Source organism: Lutzomyia longipalpis, chromosome 2 (genome assembly GCF_024334085.1).
Source record: "Lutzomyia longipalpis isolate SR_M1_2022 chromosome 2, ASM2433408v1".
NCBI classification, from domain to species: domain Eukaryota; kingdom Metazoa; phylum Arthropoda; class Insecta; order Diptera; family Psychodidae; genus Lutzomyia; species Lutzomyia longipalpis.
Genome location: NC_074708.1, coordinates 9,583,517 through 9,606,530, shown reverse-complemented (window position 1 = coordinate 9,606,530; position 23,014 = coordinate 9,583,517). Strand labels below are relative to the sequence as shown.

The window sequence follows — 23,014 nt, the reverse complement described above, 5'->3', positions numbered from 1 at the left end:
CTCATTGGGAATTTGCGGAGGATAAAGCAATTCTGTGAGAATGCGCAAAAGTATCTGTTTGACTTGTGCCTCTTGTCGAATGTTCAAACAACCTCCGAAGGGGATGAGATTCGGTATACATTCTCAGAGAAGGAATCCGTGATTAGTTCGTCAAAGAAGGCGGGTTTCCTTGGGTTGCTCATCTGCTTAGATAACTTACCGAAGATCTTTGAGAGTGCTCAATCAGATTTACGAGCATTGGGCTTGAAGACATATTTCCTCAATCAGGATTCCATTGAGCAATTTTACTATTCCATCAAGACAAATTTGTGTGACAATACGAATCCGTCAATTTTGCAATTTCGCGATGCCTACAAGAAGTTGATAACACACGCTCAAATGATTCGCGATAATACGGGAAGTCGCATTGCGGGTACGGAGAGTGTGAAGATTCTCAATGTGAATCCCGAGAGATGCCTTCAGGTGATCAATAACACGAGTAAGGTGAATATCTTTGAAAGTGTGAGGAATTGTTTTAAGGATGAGGGAGAATTTGAGGAAGTTGTCAATGGGAATTTCCGCACAAATGACGAAGTACTCACAGAGATGGATTTTGTGGATGTTTCGACAAAGCTCACCGAAGTGGAGGCATTCCCATCGGAGACGGAAAGTCAAAAATCCATCATAATGTACACAACGGGCTTCATTGTGAAGACAATCCTCACAAAGGCTCATTGCACCGACTGCACGGCAATCATTGTGGACGATGGAGATGAGAGTAATTCAGCGTACTTCGATAGGTATGGCTTTGAGAAGTACCCATCGAAGTTTGTCATTGACATTTGCGAGCTAATGGAAGAGATCTTTCAGGGGGAAGTTGGGTACCTCGGGATTAATTTCATCCTACAGAATAGACATGAAAATGAGATGATTTCTCAGGTAACAAAGCATTTTGATTTTGAATCCGATCACTTTGTCCTCAATAAGGCGCATAAGTACAGTATGATTGAGCTCGTGAGTGGGCTCTTCCTCAAATGTAGGATCTACCATGAGCTGAATAAGGTCACTGAAAAGGATGAGATGAAAAATGTTTATCGGATATTGGTACATTTTGAGAATTTGTGAGTGTCCTATAAAGAAACTAATAATGAAAAAACATGTCTAATTGTATGTACAAATAATTTATAATAAAAATAAAATAGCTTGATTAATTATCTTTGTTTTTTTATATTGGATTTGATGAGAGTTTCGAATTTCCCAAATTGGTTAACCCTCCGTATACTATGAGGGGTAGGTGACCGACCTCAGATCTATATTTCGATTAATTGCGTCTTAGTTCTTCAGGGTATAGAACCAAACTTCTGGAAATAGGTTCCTTGGTAATCTGAGAAGATTGTGTAAAAATTTGAGGTCAATCCGACCACCAGAAAGAAAGTTATTAACATAAATGTAAGAAGAGGGAATTCAAAAACAATGTAACGGTCAAATTTATTCCTTTTTTCAAAAAAATCGTCAAAAAATCCATTTAAAATTTATTTTTGTTTTATAAAATGAACAAAAGACTTCTTAGGAAGTACCAAAGAGTCTATTAAAGCTCATTTGACCGAATGAATTCGCTTTTTTTTGCGAAAAATTCTATGTTAAGGAATTTTTTACGTTGTTTATTATGTAAAAAATCTCAGTTTTTCTGCACTTGACTCAGTTTATTTTTAATATTGATTTTCTTGTTGATTTCCTGACCAGAAGAAGAAAAAAAATAGGAAAATGATCTAAAAGGATCTAAAGATATTTCCAAGATAAACGAATCAAGTTAAAAACATTTTTTCTTTATTTTTTTCAATTATTTTGTACGCTTACATTTAAAAGAAGTTTTATATTTAAAAAGTAAGTAATTCATTGTAATTCATATAAAAATAATGAAATTCTCGGTACAACGCAGCACGTAAAACTTTAATAATTCAGCACATTATGCTACAATGTCTGTGATAATTTTCATGTTTTAACGCTCTTTATGCTGGCATTTCTTTGGGTCGTTGTACGCCTACGGAATTCATGGAGAAAAGAATTTGTCACTGACCAATTGAATTGTGAAGGATGCATCGAGAGGGAAGCGACAGGAGAAAGGATGAAGGCTGTGTGATGCTTTAGGGATGTAATCAGGGTTGTCCGACTTTACCCATGGGTTGCGCACCCACGTACGTGGGATTGCTGAAGGCATCCCTTGGCCCAAAGACGCTGTTCATGTTGATCACGGTGGATGATGGCACATTGACGTAGTTGTCGGTTGTATCAATGGAGCGCTTTGTACGCTCCCTCGCCACCGGATTTGGACTCAATTCGGGTTCAGAGTCCGAACTCACGGCGCTCGTGCTTTTGGACAACATGGGGATCTCCTCGGGCATACCGGGCTTTCGGCGATTCTTCTGCGTGGAGGGACTAGAGGTGTTGAGATTATTCGCAAGTGTGGGTGAGTGATGTTTCGCGGTGGATGTGCTAGGGCGTGCACTGAAGGCAACACTGCCGCTCTTGGGACTCATCTGCAGGTAGCTGGCCGATGAAGCATCAGGCGCCTGATCGTGCATCACGTCCCGATTGACGTAGTTGGGCACAGGCGGTGCAAATGACTCTGGTGGTCCCAGCATTGAGAGATAGTCCCGCTGACCCGTGCGCTGGTACTCGCTATTCATTTGCAAGTAGGGCTCATTGAGGTCAAGGTAGTGATTCTTCACGCTCTCCTGCAGCATACTACTCAGTCTTTTCTCGAGATCCGAAAATAGTGGCCGACTCTCGGGATTGGCGCACCAGCACTGAAGCATTACGTCGTAGCTGTAGGAAAATCTCACGTTAGTCTTTGTCTTTTAAAGGTTTTTTATTTTAAAGGCTTTTGAGGCTTGAACTTACATGTCCTGATTTGCACACAATGGCTTATCCATTCGATACCCATCTCGCAATTTCAAGTACAACGTCTGATCAGCATCCATACCCGGATATGGGACTTTGGCTAGCGAAAAGAATTCCCACAGCACAATTCCAAATGACCAAATATCCGAGTATGTACTGAAAACTTGATCACTGATCGATTCCAGGGCAAGCCATTTGAATGGAAGCGGCGCCTTGCCCTGCTTCTTGTAGTTGTTGCTCTTGTACATGGATCTAGCTAGGCCAAAGTCACAAATTTTCACGACATTGTCGTCACAGAGGAGGATATTGCGTGCCGCTAGATCCCCATGGAGGATATTCCGCGAGGCAAGATAGTCCATTCCGCGGGCAACTTGGAAGCCCCAGCACACGAGATCGGAGGTTGTTACATTCCTTGCTGGTCCCTTGTAGTCCATACGGTAGTTTGATCTCCATGCTGGCTGGACGGAGTTGTTAGACAAGACCATGTTGTCTTCACCTCCTTTTGGAAATTAAATTTTAGAAAAAAAATTGAGATTTGTTCAAAGTTTGTCTAAATATTGCCCAATTATTGATCAAATTGTTTGAGTCCCTAGAATTCCTTGATTTTTCTTCTAAAATTAAACAAATCTTATACTTCTAAAAATTCTTTTAGAGAATTCATTTAGAAGACTATCAGTTTTTTATAAAATGAAACTGAATCAATTTGACCCGAAAGGGTTAATTCCTTCAGCATTTTTTTTCATTACCTTCAGCATAAGACGATATAAGGGTGGCTTCTGTGTTGCAACTGTCCATCCCTCCGACAAATGTATCCATTCCCGAATGCCTCAAGTATCCTTTTGAGTTGATATGCGACGCTGGACCATCACCTTTCTTAATAATCGATGGCACGCGCCGCTCATCGCCCTTACTAGTATTGTTGTTGACGTGATTATTGGAAAAGGACAGTTTAAGATATTTTAATCCCTGGCTGTGGAGCCATTTTTGCATTTAAGCAACACACAAGGAGGCACAAGTTAAGGATTAGGGTTGAAACGGTGCGCATTTGATTGTTTTAGACGTGGATGCAAGAAATGAGATAAATATTCCATTCGTTAGTCACATAAATTACCCCCAAAAACACCATCATTAGTATTAGATTTTTCCTCTTTTTTCATGGTTATTGTTACTTAAACATCCCTTTTGTCTGACTAACGAGATGCTAAAGGTTCTAGTGCTGACTAGCAGTTTAATTAGTCCTTTATCATACTTTTGCATTTTATTTTATGCTTTTTTGTATTTTTTTCATGCAAATCTTTGAATTTCTTACCGGCAAATCTTTTAATTCTCAAACAATAAATTCAATTGTTAAATCAACGCTTGATGATCCATAAGAAAGGAACTCAAATGAATTATAACTAATTTAACCCAAGGAAGCTATAAAATCTTAACTAATGCAGAAAGTTTAGCAAAGTTTTTCATTACCACGAATTCCAAGGAATGTCGTTAAAGGAATGAAACCATAACCATGAGTGTAAACCACCGAAAGCACCTACAAAGCTTACCTATTATACTCATACCCGCTATCATGAGACCACCTTTGTTCAGCCGAAAGGATCGTTGGATCAATCTCATCAGTCTCCGGATTTATTTGGTTTATGAAGTAATCTCGATGTTTCAGCAAGAAATTCTGAACATTTCCAAAGCGACAGTACTCAACAATCACCATCACCTCTCCTACAAAAAAAAAGAAAAGGAAATGTTTATTGGATGAAATAAGGCGATGAATTATTCTGGCAAAAAGTGCCTCTGCGTGACTATAATTTCCTCATCATGCAAAAAAAACGAAGGAATGCATGCAGGAATATTTGTTAAACTTTTTCTTTCTCATTCGGTATTTAAATATTATTCAAAAACTCACTTTTTGCAATATTCTTCGTCACGGCACCTAATAAATTGACCACATTCAGGTGCTGCCCCAGATGAACCATGATTTTCAGCTCAGAAATAAGGGCTCGCATTACTTCGTTGTCTGTATTCTTCTTCACCATCTTCACGGCAACTGTTGTCTCATCCTCATAGGGCAAGATCCCCTGAGCCACCCCCTTGACTACCACTCCAAAAGCTCCAGCTCCCAATTGCTTGCCCAACTTCAATTTTTCCCGCGGGAATTCAAAGTGTTTGTCATAGGGAAGAAGATCAGCTTGCTCATCGAGAGCTAAGGCTGGATTAATTTGCTCCGGACTACCTTCCTCAAAGTTTGCTAACCCTGCTTCCTTCATTTCCTTCAGGATACGTCTTGTACGGCGCATTCTTACGCAGAGGATGATTAGACAGAGCAAGAGAATAAGGAGGAGGGCTCCAATGCCAATAAACCATCCTTTGTTCAAGCCTGGCATGTCTGTGAATTAAAAATTAATAATTATTTGAATGTTGCTCAATTTTTGATTAAATATTGGTCAATTATTGATCAATAGAACACAATATAATTTTTCTAATCTTATCAACTGATTTGAGGGATTTGAGTCTTGATTTAGAACTTACCTGATATTTTAAGTGAAATCTGCTGCCAATCTGATCCCAATTTATTTTTCCCTTCGCACTTGTACACACCCTGATCCTCAGGCTTAATGTACTTTATGCTGAGGATTGTATTGTCATCGTACAGATCCACCGTTGAATTGGAGTCCTCATGATAGACTATGAGCTGATCATCTTTGTACCATTCAACCTTAGGCGTAGGGATTCCGGCAAAAATGCATTCCAGCCGTAAATGTTCTCCGAGGCTTTTCATAATTTCAGATCCTTCCATGCTGGTGGTTTGCAGTTGGGGCGCTATGGGTTCGTACACGCGCACATCGATGTCTTTGCTCTCTTGATGCTCCTCATTGAGAACATTGCCGCGACATTCGTACGTGCCTGAGTCACTTTCTGCCATCTTCTTCCACGTGATTGTACTGCGGTAGGAATAGTTTGTATTGGAATTCGTCACAGTGAGCTCATCTGTGGTTTCAATGGGTAAATCACCGCGATACCACAACAAGGGTCCAGTGAAATTGTACACGAGTGCCCCGCAGTAGATGCTGAATTCATCACCAACAGATATGGGGTTCTTCTCATCAACACCCCACACTTCCAGGGATTCCTTGAGATCCCCAACGAGGACTTCTGCAGACACAGAATCCTCTCCCTTGGAGTTCTTTGCTCTGCACGTAATCTTCCCAGGTTGCTCGGGAATGAAACGCAGCTCTGATTGCTGGAAGAGGGTTGAGGGTGCAGTGACCTTCACGTGTTCATCCCCAAATGTTACAGAGTCAGCTTTATCGCATGTTGGCCATTTCGGGGAGATGATGCATGGCGTGAAGGTCCATTCAATTTCCGATGGTGGATACCCAGCACAGTCGCACGTGACCATAGCTTCCTGCTTCTCCATCACGTACACATCCTTCACATTCACCGTGGGCTTCTCCTCCACAATAAGCTTCACTTTAATCGTTCGCTCAACCATCTCATTAACCGCCTTCAGTGTGTACTCTCCGGAATCTTTCAATTCGATCCTCTTGATGCGAAAGACGCAATCATTCTCACGAATTGTTACGGCATATTTGTCATCTACATCACCCCAGGAGGAAATCTCCCTATCCTGGTTGTCATACCATGTCAGATCTATTGGTCTCGGGTAACCAGTGTAGTGGATTATCCACTGTACGGATGCCTTATTGGAATTAGTCTTTATCGTGTACCGTCCACTTGGTTCGCTCATGTTTATAAATCCCTGATTTGGATCTGTGCCAAGAATATAAATTTTCAATCAGAATTTACTCACTCCACATACCACAGTTAAGGATGGGAAAAGCAGCTTGAGGGGAAAATATTTATAAAGTTTCCTAAAGAGCGCACTCACCGAGAATTGTGATTCTTTTGTTGTCTGAATTGGATTTCTTGGAGTGATCTGTAACTTTGCAGACGTACAGCCCTTTGTCTTTAGCTCTATCCACATTGTTAACAATCAGCCTTGATCTACCAATCTGAAGGGTTTTATCAGTGGTACTGAATTCCTTTGTTGGCCCTTCAATTACTATTCGATTTTCCTAATAAGAAATTATTTAAAATTTTTTATTTATTGAGTTGATTAATCCTTAATGTTTTATTAAATATATTTGAAAAAAATATTGGCCAATAATTGATTAATTAGTTTGATTAATTCAATTAATTTTCTTTGGATAAATATTGCATTTCTTTTTCGTTAGTTGTGAATGTTACATGGATCAATACAATTTTTTCTTAAAAAGCTCTATTAAATATATTTTTTGTTTAACTTTTTATTTTATTCACTAAAATATTCTAGAAGTTCTACATACAAAGCCAAAACTTTTGACTCTAATTTTGTTTTTAAGCAGAATGCACAGAGACTCAATTTATTATACATTTTTAATCATATAGTAAGAATTTAGATAAAGTTATTTAATCCAGCTTAAAGCCAAAAAATTTTTAATGAAAAAATCTTATTTATTTCAAAAATCTCAACAATATTGTGTCAATATTTGCTCAATTATTGGTCAATTTTTAAAAAGGGAATGCGCAAAAAGTCAAATTAATACCTCTTTGGCGATATTGTCATTAGGTAGCTCCCATTCCATGGTGAATGCCACCCCCACACGCATATCAACGGTGCAGTTGAGCTCCAATTTGCCACCTTGAGTAGCATGATCTCCAGTTTGGGATGTTATTCTGGGTTTACTCACGAATTCCGTTGAGGCTAATTGGAGAATAGGATCTTTATTATGACCATCTCATGGTGGTGCGCATTGTAATAAACAAAGCTTCTAGGAACAGCATAAATTTCTTGCAATAAATTAACGTGTAAATTGCCATGTGCGTTCATGAAGTGTGCAATTTCAGGCGCAAATTCATGCTCTCGTGAAACAATATTTTTTTTATTTAAATATAAATTTTAGTTTATAAAGAAGTTTTAGTGTTTGTTGGATGAATGCTAAAGTGTGTGAATATATTTACAACTTGTTTCTCGCATTTACATAAAACACAATTCTAGAAGAAAAAGATTACATATAAAGCTAATATGCTTTCACCTAAATTACGCACACACAGGATTACACATTTTAAGCCACAACAAAATGCAAAATATAATACCATTTTCACAATTAAACACACAATCATGCAAAGCGTGTTCCTAATTTGCATCCATTTCTCTTGGATTACTTTTTTTTTGCTGTAACACTACAAAAGTATAATTATACTTTACCACTTGTTTTAATTAAGAGGTGAGTCATTTTTTAATATTTTGTACCAAACAAGCAAACAAAAATGCAATTCACCCCCTTTTTTTAAAACGACAAAATGCGCAAAAAAGAACTTTCGTAGAGCTTTTTTCCTCTTGTTGGGGGAAAAGTTTTTCAGTTAAATTGTTTAATTGAGTAAAAAAGTATTCTAAATTATGATGAATGAATGTCAGAGATTTTTTATGAGTTCATTAAGAAGATTCTGAAAGTCAAATAGAGTGGAAACTTTGAACCAATTTAAGCTGAGATAGAAGATAAAGAAGACTTATCTTCTAAGATTCGGAGCTTATGATTTATTCTAAAAAGTCTTATTAGTTTTGTGTTTTAAAAGAAGGAAAATTCGGGTATTGTTTTTAGGAGTTTGTAGCAAGAGTTCTTTTTTTACATGTATATCACCTTAAAATGGCACTGAAAGATGTTAATTTTTAACACAGGAATCAGAAAAAATGTAAAATTTATCTTATTTGTTCATAAGTTGGATTCGAACCCTTGCTTTTAGGATCGCAAACCCAGGCGTTGTGTGTAACTATAACCTCTCGGCTATCAATAGTTAAATTTTTTTAAATATGCATTTTAGAATTTTATTCAAACATTTCGTCTATTCTTTCCCTCATCCCTTTGATTTATCCCTCCTTAATCTTTCTGCATAAAATTGAATTATGACACTCTTCTATCCAATGCTTCCCGCAAAACAATTTAATCCCATTTAGCTTCTATTAATGCGGAACGATCTGAGTTAGTGTGGTCTATTTTAATTAATTACCCAAGCACAAAAATGACTTTATTGCTTCACATGCTTAGCCCAATGTTTTTAATGCTCTTTTGGTCGTGACATTGAAACTTGATGCCTCATCAGCAAAAATGTTTAATTTTGATAATTTTGTGCAAGTCAGTCTTAAAAAATTATTGTGACACATAAAAATTGTTGCTCTACGAGAAGAATAAAAAAAACACAAAACATTAATAAGAGTCAAGAAACAGTGAATAATGCGGAAGGAAAGTGAGAAAGAAAGCCACACACATAGAGGAACGTGAGAGAAACATGGGAGATAGACAGAAAAAATTACTCCTTTTCATTGAATTCTTATCACTCCAAGTTAGCGACATCGGAGACACACGCGAATGTGTTACAAGAGATTTTACACGAGGAAGTTTAGTTGTAATAGTTGGGCTGATAGCAGATGTTGGAGGAATGTATGTTGAGGTGATGATTAATAACGAAGGTGTCGTCCCCAAATCCCCACATGGGGCACTCAAACCACCACCAGTGGAGCAATTTGTACCACTTGCATTTAGTAACTCACTATTTATCAGGACTTCAATGTGATAGAAAGATTCATCTTGGACTGAATCTCTCATTGCCATACATTTATAGAGACCCCCATCGGCCAATTGGTTGATTTGAATTGTAAATCCATTCTTGGGATCAAATGTTGCATCAACTTGTTGCGACTGTGCAAATTTAAATTGTATACAGAACATTAGTATTTTAAATCTCTATTCATTACATATTATATTTTTCCTTAATTTATGTATTTACATTTTTGAATAAAATTCTCTTATTCTAATTTGGATTTGTGAAAATTCTTTCTTCATTCAACAATTGATCAAACATTGCTCAATAATTGACTTTATTCGTATTATTCAATATTAATCGATAACGAATTGGAAATTTTTGTGTGGTTAATCTGGGAGATTTAAAAAAAAATCTAAACTATCGCATGTAATTATATTCTTATGTAATTTTCATTTTTAATATTAAGAAAAAATATGTCTTTCAATTGTTTATTCGAATTTTTATACGGATAAAAAAATCCCTCAATATTTGATCAAATATGGCTCAAATATGCAGAATGAGAAGAAATTTTCACAAAACCATTTAACAACAAAAAATTGTTTGCATTGCTCTTTTTATACAGCAAAAAAAATGTATTTAGTCTGGGTTAGAATTGAAGGTGAAAATATTGGAAAAAGTAACTGTATAGAAAATAGAAAAAAAAAAGATTAAAAACATACTTTGAACCATTAATAAAAAGAGAATGCTGGAAGGGGTTGCATGAGGTTGGGATTTATGTTGAAAGTTGCATTTGTACCGAGACATTTTGTCTGCGATAATTTTAAACCCATCTCGAGGGTTATAGGTCGAATTAATCGGCTAGAGATTGGTTTTAAAAGGAGGATGAAATTAACATAAAAATAGAGAGAGATAGAGAAGAAGGAATATTTTTTAAAATAATATTTAAATTTAGTTTGTACCTCATCTTCGGCTTTTATCAATTCAACGTTTACATTCTTCGATGTAGGCCTGCATGGTATGACGAATGGTTCGTATTGAACAGCTGATGCTACTGGATGAATTATGGGTACCATCAGATTTGCTGGATCTGTATAGATTTTGTGAAGAATAATTGTTAGTTAGGAAGTTTAAAATGATTTCCCGCGGTGGGTTATTTTGATACGAACCATCGACAAAGACGTAAATCTTGGAACTATGATATGGCTTATCGAGATATTCAATTTCTTGTCCAGGAACAATGAGGTCCTTTGTTTCCTCGCGCAAACAGTAGTAGTATCCCACGTGGTTGTGATTAACATTAATGAGTTTAATTGTGCTCCCCTCTGAACGATCGGGAATGTGAGTTTTCATTGAGGTGATGGGAAATGAGGTGTCGTCCATCCCAAATGGTGTGATCCACGTGACTTTGTATTTGGATGAGCATCTCAGTGTGTAGTTTGACCCAACCTCCAGTGTGACATCCTCATCGTGTGGTTCAATGAGTGGCATATCGAATTGAATGCTCATTTCATAATTCGTCAATTCATTCTCATCGTCAACAGTTTGGGCTGAAAGTGCAACAAAAAAAGCAAATTCGTTATGTGCGTGCATTTATAATGAAATTTTCTTAAGTGAGATTTCTTATCCACTAAGGCCTAACATAAAGAACTTTCGCCGCATTCAACTTTATACACAACATTGTCAATGAACTCTTTTCCCGCCATATTCCCCAACAAAATTGTCCCCAAGATTGAAAGACTGTGTGTGCCTTGAAGACTTTCTCAATGGGAACTACTTTTATGTATGTATAGTACAACGTATTGTTCGACAGAGTTGTAATTATCGTGTCTGGAGTAGATGAGAAGAGGAAGCGGTCTATCGACATTTTCAACTTCCGCACCCCATTATAGAAAGTAAAACGAAAAATCACAATCTGTGAGTCCCAAAACAATTGAGACAGCTTTTCGATAAAAAAAAAGAGTTTTTTTTTCAACATAAAGTAATACCACACAATGGAGAAATTATCTTGTGAGCATTTTTTGATATGCGTTGTCTCATTTTTGAAATGGACATTTGTTTTGAAGTTATCATGTTGTGGAGATATCTTTTATGGAAAGCTATACAATACATACATATGTACACTACCCTGCATCATACATCGATCATTGATTGCAGCAATGCTGCATATGCTTTTGAATCGAAAATAAAATACAAAATGGGCGTGGCTTATGCATTTCTTAACGATTCTTTACTGTATTGTATTCTCAGTTGATCTCAAATTAAAAATGGAAGTCTTTTTAAACCTTCTTGAATGTTTTTATTGTATCCTGCTAAAGATTTTTTTAATCTGGTGTCTGTAACCAAAGTTCATGAACTAAAATGAATAGACTCCTTTTCATTATCATTTTTTCCTTGTTCCGATTATTTTCCAAGGTAGTGTAGAAAAAAGTAATGAATATGAGAACGAATCTATGCTCAATGAATGATTTCGATAAATTTAAAATTTATTATTTCCAGCAAAGAGCCCCCATTGAATTGAATAAATTCCCAGAGAAAGATTTTCTATTGAAGAAAATGTTAAATGACAAAACTAGCAAGTTTTTTTTCTCCCCTAAATTGACACTGTAAAAGTGTCTCCATGTAGTTTGGGAATAATTTATCAACACAATTTTCTCCAAAGCTGCATTATGTATGTATGAAGTGTAAGCTTATTGTCCAATGGAAGCGCATTTAAGAGAAATTTATTGAAATTTCAAGTGCAATTTTTATTTCAAACATACTTTTTTCCGCTTCGGAAATTAAAAATGAGAATGCGCGGTTTTTTGCAGCTCTGTGTTCTGTCACACCTATATTTAAGAAGAAACGGGAGCTGTGCATAATAATAAAGATAATTATTATTTTGTACACATGTATATGGAATATTATGAAATATTCAAAAGCGCATACATCATGTCCAAGAGAAGCACTGTAGTAGTGGAGGAAATACAACAAAAAAGAAATATCTATTGTGTCTGGTACTTGCAAATTATGTTAGTCTTTCAAAATTTATTTTATCTTGCTCACACTGTTGTGTATATAAATATTATCTCATGCTCTCTGTGTAACAATCTCCTGTGCTCCGATTACACAGCAGGGTACAATTTTTACTGTCCAGATAAATGGAAAAATTATTAATTATTGCTTCAAGTAAAATTGAAAAATATCCACAAGCATCCGTTGCATTTTCCTTTCTCCATTCAATTATTTTATAGTTCACTCAGGTGAGAATTTATTGATTTTCCCTCAAAATTTCAGTTAAAACAGGTATACCATAGTTTATCAGCTTATATACTGTCTATCACTCTAAATTCCAACATTTTATACATAATTAAGGGAGACTGGGGTGAAATGGGTTATGCAATAATTTTATAAAATCACTTAAAATTTGGAATTCTCTGCTGAAAATAGAACAATTTCAACAAAAATGTTCTATTTAAAGAGACTTTAGGGAGAAATTATTATCACCCCTTTCACCCAACCCGCTCTAGTCTCCCCTAATACTTTTCATAAATATTGCAAGAGCATAAAAAATACTTTTTACAACATTGATGTAAACAAATCGCATTACAACAAATTGAATTGAATGAAAAATGTTCATATTGTGATGTACCATCATGCAGTATAAAAGATACCTATCATTTGTACTTTATTGCATCTGACAGAGGAATGGGAAAATGCTTTTATATTATGAAATTAAATTGATTTATTGGTGAAACTAAAGCAAATTCCGTGGTTTTATTGAATTATAAACCTTCATGGTGCGCAAGAGGTGATGACAATAATGCAAAATTAAAATTGGAAAAACAATTAATTTTGATAATTTATTAGAATTTACTTCTAAAACAAGATGGAATGCAAGCAATAGAGAAAGAGGGAAAAATTCAATATCTTTTAATAAGAATACTCGTGCGCTAGTTCACACGTGTCGCTCATCAATCAAGCATTTCACACTCTGCATAGTAAAATAACCTCCTTCCAAACACGCAGAAACTACAAATTTAAATACATCCCACCCACTATTTTATTTCATGAGGTGTTAAAAAACTTCCAGATAAATGTGAAATTTGCACTATCTTATTTGAGAAATCTCTTACTTAATGGATCTTCTGTAATAAATCTTTGTGCTTGCTTTCAGAACCTTGACCAATCAAATGAAAAATTTCAAGAAAATAGGAGAAGATGACCTAATTTTTACGCTGCAGTTTGAACTTTGTTTTGCGTTCGGCTAAAATGGAAAGAATTATTATTCTAGAGACGGACTTTGTGTAGATATTTTGTAGAAGGAATTAGAACTTTTTTTTTCTCAAGGAAGGAATTTATTCGTTTCTATTTAAGAAATTCCCTCATTCAAGGGAGAGAATCTTAAAGAAATTTCTAAAAAAAACTTCTCATTTTCAACCGGGATCAACTGAGATAAGCCGACAAAGATTTGCCGCAAAATGCAAACAATGACGTCCCAATTCTATATTTTTATCTCTTCATTATAAAGCATAAAATTATCTTATCAATTATAATCAACGAAGCATTAAAAGATGTCAAAATAACCTTGAAGAAATTTTCCTTACAGTAAAATTTCGAAGCATAAAATAGAGTATTTAAGAGTATTATACTGGATTTGAACGTGTTAACGTACAATATTTATCAATGAAATCTCCCTTTTGCTCTTAAAAGAGAAATTAATTTGTTCTCCTCTTGTTAATTTAAATTGCAACAATTAATCGTTGTTACTAAAATCAGTCTCAAATGCAACGAGATTCACTCTGTAGTGGAGATTTGAGGGGAAATGTTTTGCAAAAAGTGAACAATTTAATTGGCACATCCAGTGCAATTATGCAATTACAGAAACAAGCTCATTTGCAAAAAAAACTCCCACTCGTGTATGCCGCCGATCTACATTATTGTGTCTGCGGGAATACTGTCGTGCTTTTGCTTGTGTTAATTGTATTTCCCCATGAAACACTTCTGCGAGCAAGCAGAGCTTCTTGTCTAAAAGAGCCACAAGGTGTGGGGAACGATTTGTCAGGCTGTTGAATGTTAACCCTTTAACGTCCAACGTGAAACATAAAAACATTGAAACATGCGCTCTTTTATCGCGATTTTTATTCTATGAATTTTTTTAGAGGACTTTTCTCACTCAGAACGTCTTCTTTGACCCCTTATGCGTGAATTTGATGCATTTGTAACATGGAAAAACAATTACATTCATAAATAATTGAAAAAATAAAATGTTTCACGTTTGGGTCAGCGTATGACCCAAAAAACCTTAAAGGGTTAAATGGAATATATAGAAACTGCTGCAGCCTCCATGTTGGGATGAGTCACACCCAAAATGTTATAGAGTAAATATTGATGAAATCCATTTTGTGTTAGCACAAATATTGCAATTCAGGTGCTCACAGGGGATAGAATAATTGGATAGACAGGAAGTTACCTATATGTACGCTATATGTGTGTATTCTAGAGCTTTGGATCAGTTGAAATGATCTTCAGTGCGATTGTAATTGCAAATCAAAACTAAAAGTTCGATGCAGTCATAGGAAAATTCTAAGAAATGCCGCGAAAGAGAACTTTTCTTAAAGGTCTCACATATATATGTATGTACACATAACTTAAGTCTTTTTACTCACCTGTGACGTGGCTATCGGAGAATATCCACACTATGAGTACTGTTGAAGTAAATATCACAGAAATTTTGCACATTTTCACTTGTTGCACAGGGTGGTCGTATGAAAAATTCCTTCACTCTTCCAGTGTCTCGCACAGTGTGTCATCAAAAATATATTTTAGCATCTATCTTCTGTAACTTCTTCTACCACAATGTGCTGGCACAAATTTTCTTCTTCACTGCCACCATGCAAATGTAATGGATTTTCTCTTTAAATTCCTCTGGCCACTAAATCCATTCCACATTTTCAAATGTTCCTTTTCATCCTTCTAAGCTAAAATTTTTGGAGGGAAATTTGGGAAAAACTTTTAATTACTACAATTCCTGATGACTTTGCAATGTTTTCTCATTTTAATTTAATATTCAAAATAATATGCTTGTCGCGCTATGTTGCATGTGAAAAAGGCCTCCGCACGTTATAGTTTTATGCAATAAATTTCAATCTAACTGAATTGTTTTATCTCACATTCATCCATAAATCAGATTAAGGCTCCCAATTGAATGAGAATTGCAATGCATCGGGGGCAATTTTAGAGGCACATGCTCAGCGTCACAAAACACGCACCCAAAGAAGGTTGTCCCGGCGCAAAAGAGGACAGCATAGATGATGAGTGATGACAAAGGGGTGGATGAGTGATTTATATAGCTCTCTAGGGGCTCTTTTTCCATTCCACCCACCAATGATTTGCTTTTCCTCGCCTATACGTGGTGTTTTGATTGAAATTTTCACCTCGATGATATTCACAAAGAATTGAAAATCTAAAGCTCAAAGGCTTTTTTCGGCAAAGTTTTATTTTCCTCTCTTTTTTTTTTAATTATTCATACGACTTTTTTTTCAGACTAGATAGGGCGTAATATAATCACAATAAAACAAGGAGTAACTACCATGATATTTAATGGTTTTGCAGTGATAAATTGGCTTTCGAACAACAGAGTTTAACGAGTCATTAAAGGACGATAAAATTGTCATCTAGATTATTAGTTGTCTCCATAGACAAATTATATTTAATATTATATTTTTATTTTATACGCGCAACTCTGCGTCAATTAATTTACACAATTTCCCACATACAGATCATTAATGAACTTCTAACTACCCCAGAGGCAGACAGAGAAGAAATATTAATAAAACAATAGAAAATTTTGCTATGCTGCATTCATTCTCGGTGCCATTCTCACACTCACAGGGCCCTGTAGAAAAAAAAGCGAACATGAGAAGTATTTTGCGTGATTATTCGCCACGCGGGAGAGTAAATGTGACGGGGGTGATGGTGGAAAATAAAACAATTTAATGACCAAAGGGCACTAATGGGATTTGAGGAATTAATGCTGAAATTCAGTGAAAATGCTCGTATTTTCATATGAAAAGGAACAAGTGTGTTAAAGTGCACTCAAATGTTAAAGACTTGTCCCATAAAAAAGTTCCTCGGATTTAAGTGTAAGAGAGAAGCAAAAAAAAAAAGGTGTGAAAACATTATCACGCGGCATTGGTGATTGAGTAGCTTATCAGGTCCATGATATGTGCAGTGCACATATGCTTATGTACCAAAGTACATTTTTAAATTCAAAACATTTCAATAGAAAATATAGGGAAAGTTTGTTTTATATGGGACACATTTATTATTATTTTTTTAATTTTTGCTTATTTTATTATTATTATTTGTTTTGTGATGTTGAGGATTGATATTTGATTCAATTGCAAAGCTTTCTAGATAAAAATAAGAACAAATATTAGTGATAAACTTTGACCTAAAATTGAGGTTATATTCTATTGATTCTCATAGTAATAAAAAATCATTAAGCGCTATATGTATTATTTCAGCATGAAGTAATATAAAAATGTTTATAAAAGTCATAAAAAGTTATTATTTTGTTATTACAAAGTCGAGAATAAACGAATTTTTAGGTTATAATAAACGGTTTTAGTTTCTCCTGACTCAAAGCTGATTTTCTGATCAAAAAAATATACCCCACTTCCCTTAATATTCCTAAAAATATAACGCATTTCTATTTTAAAAAAGTAAGAAGATAAAATTTTTCAATTAAGAAAATAAATATTCAAGTTCCCTATTAATGCATTAATGTATCCCATATTAGAGCATCTTCCTGTATATCAAACCTAATCCATATTATCATATTTTTTCCTAGAATTTTTGCCGTCTGACTTATCTATCTAAATAACTATGCGCGGATTAAGATAAATATATTTCTTGTCAGTGCTTTTGCATTTTTTGGATTGTTTTGTCGCAAAGCATTTCACATTTGGGAATTAAATTAGAGAACTGAATCATTGTTGAGAACGAAATTCAGCATATTGAGCCGTCTGGAAATAGTAAAAAGTTTTTTTTCTGGGGCAAGAGGAAATATTCAAAGGCATAAATAAAATTTATGACATCCATGCTCTGGGTGAACAGACTTTATCCATTTTTGAAGCGCAATTTTAACCCAATTGGTGAGACTAGAGAAAAAAGAGCATTCGCGTTCTTTTTATTTAAATGATTATATCCGCGCTCACAGAGGGAATCTCACAAGAATTGAGCGAGAACGAGAAGCTCTGTTTATATCAATTTGCAGTTGTAAAAAAGTAATGTTTGTGTTTGTGGTTCAGAGGAAGAATTTAGTCTGTATTTTCTTCAGTAGAAGTAAATTGAGAAATTTCTCATGTTTGAGAGGGATTTTAAATGCTAAAGACAATTGTAATTAATTTTGAGTTTTCCATTAAAGTCATTTCCTGTGTCTTTGAGAACCTATGTGTACGTGTGCAGACTATATGGTGTGGAGAAAACTTAAACAGTGGGTGGGAAAACCCCTCAAAATCGATGGAGAAAATGCACTAAAATTGAAAATTGAGAGATGAAAAGTTATGGCATAAAGTGGGGCTTATTGAGCACTTTATTGTTTACGGAAGAACAATGTTCTAGCTGAGAGAGAGAGGGGAAAATTATCAGGAGGAATCACTTGGAAAATTGTGCTGGCCACCACTGATAGTTACGGTCTATCGCGCAATACTTAGAAATCACTGGTGTTTGTCTACATGTTACTCCATCGAGAGATTGTTGAAAAATGGATTAGTCTCTGTGTTGCCGTCTCTCACAGAATTCAATTAAACTTCATTGACGAAGGAATGCAAATTGAATGAGAAATAGAATTTTTGTAGCATAAAAGTGTCTTGAAGGAGAAAAATATTTTTGTTTAGCAAATTTCATATCTCTCTCAGGTCCTAATGCAATTTTATGTATACTATTTACCTACCATGCTTTTAGGATGGGAAAAATTCCAAGGATGGATGCAAAATCCCACTTGGCACTGTTCCCCATATACATATTTATTATATATATTTTTAGTACGACGCTATTCCATAGGGAAGTACATACAACTTTCTCATTTGTTTTGTTATACATACAAATATATGTACTTAATATTCATGTAGTTTATGCACAAAAAACCGGATATTTTAAAAGAGATAATATGAAAAAAGTTTGTTCTTTTTTTTTATTTTTTAAGCAATTCACATTTTTGCAGTTGGACGAACTTTTATGAATGTTTCCTATCGTTTATGATCTCTCGAGGATTATATAAAATTAACTTGTCTAAAAAAATATATTTATATCAGGGAATGAGAGAAAATTAAAGGATGCAGCAGATGTTTGTCAAATAAACGACAAAATACATAATCCTTTAGAGAGACTAATAAAAGTGTTGTTTTGAAAATAAAATTGTTCATCTGCATAATGCAAATTTTCGTTCTAATTTAGTTTTCCGAAGTTTCTTTCAATTCAAGAAAAACAATTTTTTTGAACATATAATTTTTAAATTATAAATTTAAATTGTAAAAATCGTTATTTATAAAATACGAGGTAAATTGTCGCTTCGCTCCAATTTTCCTCGCCCCGCTTCGCGGGGGGTTTTGCGCTTCGCGCAAATTTTAGAGAAAAAAAATTGTGATGATTTATACGTTGATTGGAGCCACTCATCAACCCCAAAAAAATTGCAAAGAGAAGAAATCATTTTCATACAACATTTCAGGCGCGAAATTCAAAAATTCGCAAAAAATGCATGACTGTTATATGGGGGCTACCTGAAGGGGGGCTTTGGGGGGAAAATGGATACGGCCACTCGAAACCGCCTGTTATAAGGAGCCTCTGTACCAAATTTCATCACGATCGGTCAAACGGTGTAGATTTGTATAGCCGAACACGACGGAAGATTACCAACAAACAGACCTTTCTTTATTATATAGATGGAGAGCTCTCATCAAAGCCAAAAGAAAAATTTGCAAAGCGAAGAAATCATTTTCATACAACATTTCCGGCGCCAAATTCAAAAATTCGCAAAAAAAGCATGAGAGTTATATGGGGGCTACCTGAAGGGGGGCTTTGGGGGTAAAATGGATACGGCCACTCGAAACCGCCTGTTATAAGGAGCCTCTGTACCAAATTTCATCGCGATCGGACAAACGGTGTAGATTTGTATAGCCGAACACGACGGAAGATTACCAACAAACAGACCTTTCTTTATTATATAGATAATTTCTATAATTTCTATAGTAAAGCATAAACCAGGAAGTTCAAAAGGATTATGTACTTTGTATGTTTGCAATAATACATTCCATTAATTGAAAAAGAAACGTTTTTGACAGATAAATAAATGAGATTGTAATTGAAGTTAAATAAAGTTTAATTAAGAAAATAATTTAAATTACTCGTCACATGTGTCACTCACAATCAAAAGAATTTTAATAATATTTTAAAATTGATTTAATATAAATTAATTTCATCGTTCTGTCGCGTATTGTTCAATTTATTTAATGATTTATTCTAACGTTAATTCTATCATTCTTATTAATTTTTCTTACTATTTTTTACGATTATTTTTAACGCTTTTCTTACGATTCTTTCTTTCTTTTTAAGCTTCCTCTGATATTTTTCTTTAATTTTTGGACATCTTTATTACGCTTCCCTCTTACTTCTCCTTACGCTTACACAGCCTTTGGGTAAAAGCATTCTATTTACATTTTAATTTGAGTTCCTTGATTTTATTTTTCAAGATTCATAAAGTTATTTTTATTTAATTTGAACAAAAAATTAGAAGAATTTAGTTTTACAGAATACATCTGTCGGTATATCGAATAAATGTGATAAACATGAAAATTAAAACGAATATAGCGCCTCAAAAAATCTCAGTGAAGAATTTATTATCACGCAGCTTGTTGAAAAAATAATAATGAAAAAAATTCCCACATCTTTCATTGCGCGGAGAGTCTCTCTCTCTTCTCTGTGTAAAACTTGCAATTCTGCGTTATCAAAATTTTATCACTATAAAAGCTAGAGCTCCCTTTATCTTGCAAAAATACGAGTCTGGTGTATGCGAGGAGATTGTCATTAAAACCGCAAACACTGTGTGCCTGTGTGTTGGCTAGTGCCTCGCGAATTGATTAATGAAAATGAAGTTGTATGTGGTGAAAAAAAAATATAAAAATGTTTTATCCACAATCTTCAAGTATGTGGCCTCGTCACTATTACGTCACACCGCGTCCAAATTGGGCGGAATTTTATTAATTCAGATCGCGCGCCTATATTGGACTGAAGAGTGTGCAAAGAAAGTCTGAAGAAAGACACTAACACGACATCTCTTCACTAGGGGGACTCTAAGCTGTCTTTTTGGGCCTCTTTGTTGCTCGCGGAGGAACATAGCGCAGAGTCAAAGAAGTGACTTCAAGAAATGGTCGACTAATCGCCTGCATTGGTATTTTTTTGTGGATTTTTTCGTTTGAATCTCTTTGCCGTGTAGAGACATTCATTGAAGGCGTGCTATATATGAATCATACTACAGGTAGCATCGTCATCAATTTTTCCCACTAAAACATACACGCAGATATGTAGCTTATATGGATGGCATTTTTTCGTAAGCATAAAAATGTAACTGACGAGATTGTAAATTCACTTCACTTCTCCGTTACAACATTCCCAAATAACTCCACACACAAAATACATTTTCCACCACAAGGAATGAGAAAACTTTGCAAAGCTCCCGTTTCGGCACTCATCCAAAAACTTTCACACATTTCAGGGGACAAATTGATATCATGTGATATTTTCGTGACAATATCAAGAGAGGAGGAAATAGAAAAAAATCTCCACCTTCACGTAATTCTCCTCTAGAAGCAAATTTTATCACAAACTACTGCACAAAAACCGACCAAACGGTTTAAATGGGCACACAAGAGTTGCGATTCGTGGCTACCCGCGAACGTGTAAGACCTCGACTGAATGAATGGAGTTCTAGTGTTTCACTGTGAACCGGTGGTCGAGTGTTCGGGTCGGATCGACACCCAGAGTGGCAACCAGGAATGCCACACCACACAATACAGAAATCTCCAAACCAAAAGCAGAGTTCTTTTCAACTCTGAAACTTTTCCACGCGGTATATTAGCATTTTATATTGCAAGTTCATGCAAGTGCAACGATGAGTTATGGACAGTTTTATGAATGAAAGTTCCGAAAGCTTTAAAATTCCTTTTCGGGGAATCTTTCCGGGGAATTGGGTTGATATGTTGCGCTCTTTAATTTTAAGGATTTTCTGAGGAGAAGAAAAATATTAATAATGCTGAAAAAAATAAATAAACGAAGATTTTGCGACGTATGTATATGTATGCTTCAAAGATTAGCTAAGTATTTGCTGAAAGGAATTATAGATTAATAGATTAATTATAACTTACCTACTGAATTTCATATTTTCTTCTCATTTCTCTTAATTGATTGAGAAGAGAATGATAAATCATAGAAAGATTTATAAAGGAATGTCTTAAGAGCTTTAGAAATTCTTTCAAGGAATCTCTCCTGGTTAGGTAACTGTTGTACCCTTACCAACCAATGAAAATCTATATTCTTTACGAAAAAGAAAACTCAAGGAAGGTAAATTGTAATAATACCTACATATTTTTTAAACAAATGATGAATAAATTTTTATAAAGGTTTTTTTTTATAAATACGAAAATAAATACTTACATAAAAAACTTTAAAAATTCATTCCGTGTTGGGTAAATGTTTTTATGTACTTGTATTCTGGGTACAAGAAAAATCTAGATGTTGCAAAAATGAAAGAAAATAAAAAAAGCTGTGTCTTAAAGAAACACAGCTAAAATGAAAAAGATTATTTAAAAAATTTGTAAATATATAAATTAATGGGGAAAAAGGCTGTATGGAAAAATTTATAAATAAAAATCCAAAGAACTTAAAAATTATTTGAGGAAAGTTGTGTGAGGATTGTTGCTGACTTCAAACTCCTGATAAAAAGAAAATAAATTTTGAAACATTATTTTCTTTTTGGAAAATATCAAACTAACCTGAGAAAGAAATGAAGATGTTATTAAATGAAATTCTGAATCTCTCATCGTATTGTTTTCGTTCTTTTCACAACTGAACAAATAGCAAGATAAACTTTAAATATTTTTTTTTACTTAAAAGAAAAAGCTATTTAATTGGTTAGGAGCATTTTTTTATATAATATTTTTCTTCAATTTTTCAAAAGATATCATCACAAGGAATTTTTCCAAGGTACTGTATCAGTACAGATCATAAATTTGATAGCCTAAGTGACGTGAAATAGGAAGAAAATCTAAATTAATAATGAGCAAAAGTCTCATTGCAATTTGTTGAAAAGGATTGTCTATTATAGCTATACATATAAACAATATATCCATCCACGGCTTCTGCTCATTTCATCCCTTTTGTTGGGATAATCTCGAAGACATAGAGGGGAATCTGCTGCCCCCGACGAACAGCTGCATTTTAGTGGAATGCAGCATCACTGCAGGTGGGAGACTAAAATCAATAAACAGAGGGTCTTGTGTGGGATGGTTTGCTCGCTTCCGTG

At 34.8% G+C, this 23,014-nt stretch overlaps 1 protein-coding gene across 6 annotated transcripts; it reads right to left on the bottom strand.

Moving 5' to 3' along the window:
* Positions 1–1,789: 1,789 nt before the first annotated feature.
* Positions 1,790–21,435, bottom strand: LOC129788936 (platelet-derived growth factor receptor alpha-like). 6 transcript variants are annotated; one of them, XM_055825408.1, is made up of 13 exons: positions 21,280–21,435; positions 15,102–15,413; positions 10,623–11,003; positions 10,416–10,543; positions 9,227–9,611; positions 7,461–7,618; positions 6,764–6,950; positions 5,404–6,645; positions 4,781–5,260; positions 4,425–4,596; positions 3,627–3,850; positions 2,881–3,379; positions 1,790–2,805 (listed from the first exon to the last, which is right to left on the bottom strand). In XM_055825408.1, the coding sequence occupies exons 2-13, from the start codon at positions 15,172–15,174 to the stop codon at positions 2,136–2,138; spliced, it is 4,599 nt and encodes a 1,532-aa protein (XP_055681383.1). In that variant the 5' UTR covers positions 15,175–15,413; positions 21,280–21,435; the 3' UTR covers positions 1,790–2,135. The 6 variants fall into 6 exon arrangements, with proteins under 6 accessions (XP_055681383.1, XP_055681384.1, XP_055681385.1 ...); XM_055825409.1 differs by having other exon boundaries at positions 3,627–3,790; XM_055825410.1 differs by having other exon boundaries at positions 3,627–3,790; positions 4,440–4,596.
* Between the last annotated feature and the right edge of the window lie 1,579 nt (positions 21,436–23,014).

What these genes read in the sequence shown, in the direction of transcription:
- LOC129788936 (XM_055825408.1), bottom strand. Translation starts at nt 15,174, where the DNA reads ATGTGCAAAATTTCTGTGATATTTACTTCAACAGTACTCATAGTGTGG. An exon ending in GATTTCACTTAAAATATCAG is followed by an intron (nt 5,261 to 5,403) that starts GTAAGTTCTAAA and finishes TTTAATTCACAG; the next exon opens with ACATGCCAGGCTTGAACAAA. An exon ending in TATATCGTCTTATGCTGAAG is followed by an intron (nt 3,380 to 3,626) that starts GTAATGAAAAAA and finishes AATTTCCAAAAG; the next exon opens with GAGGTGAAGACAACATGGTC.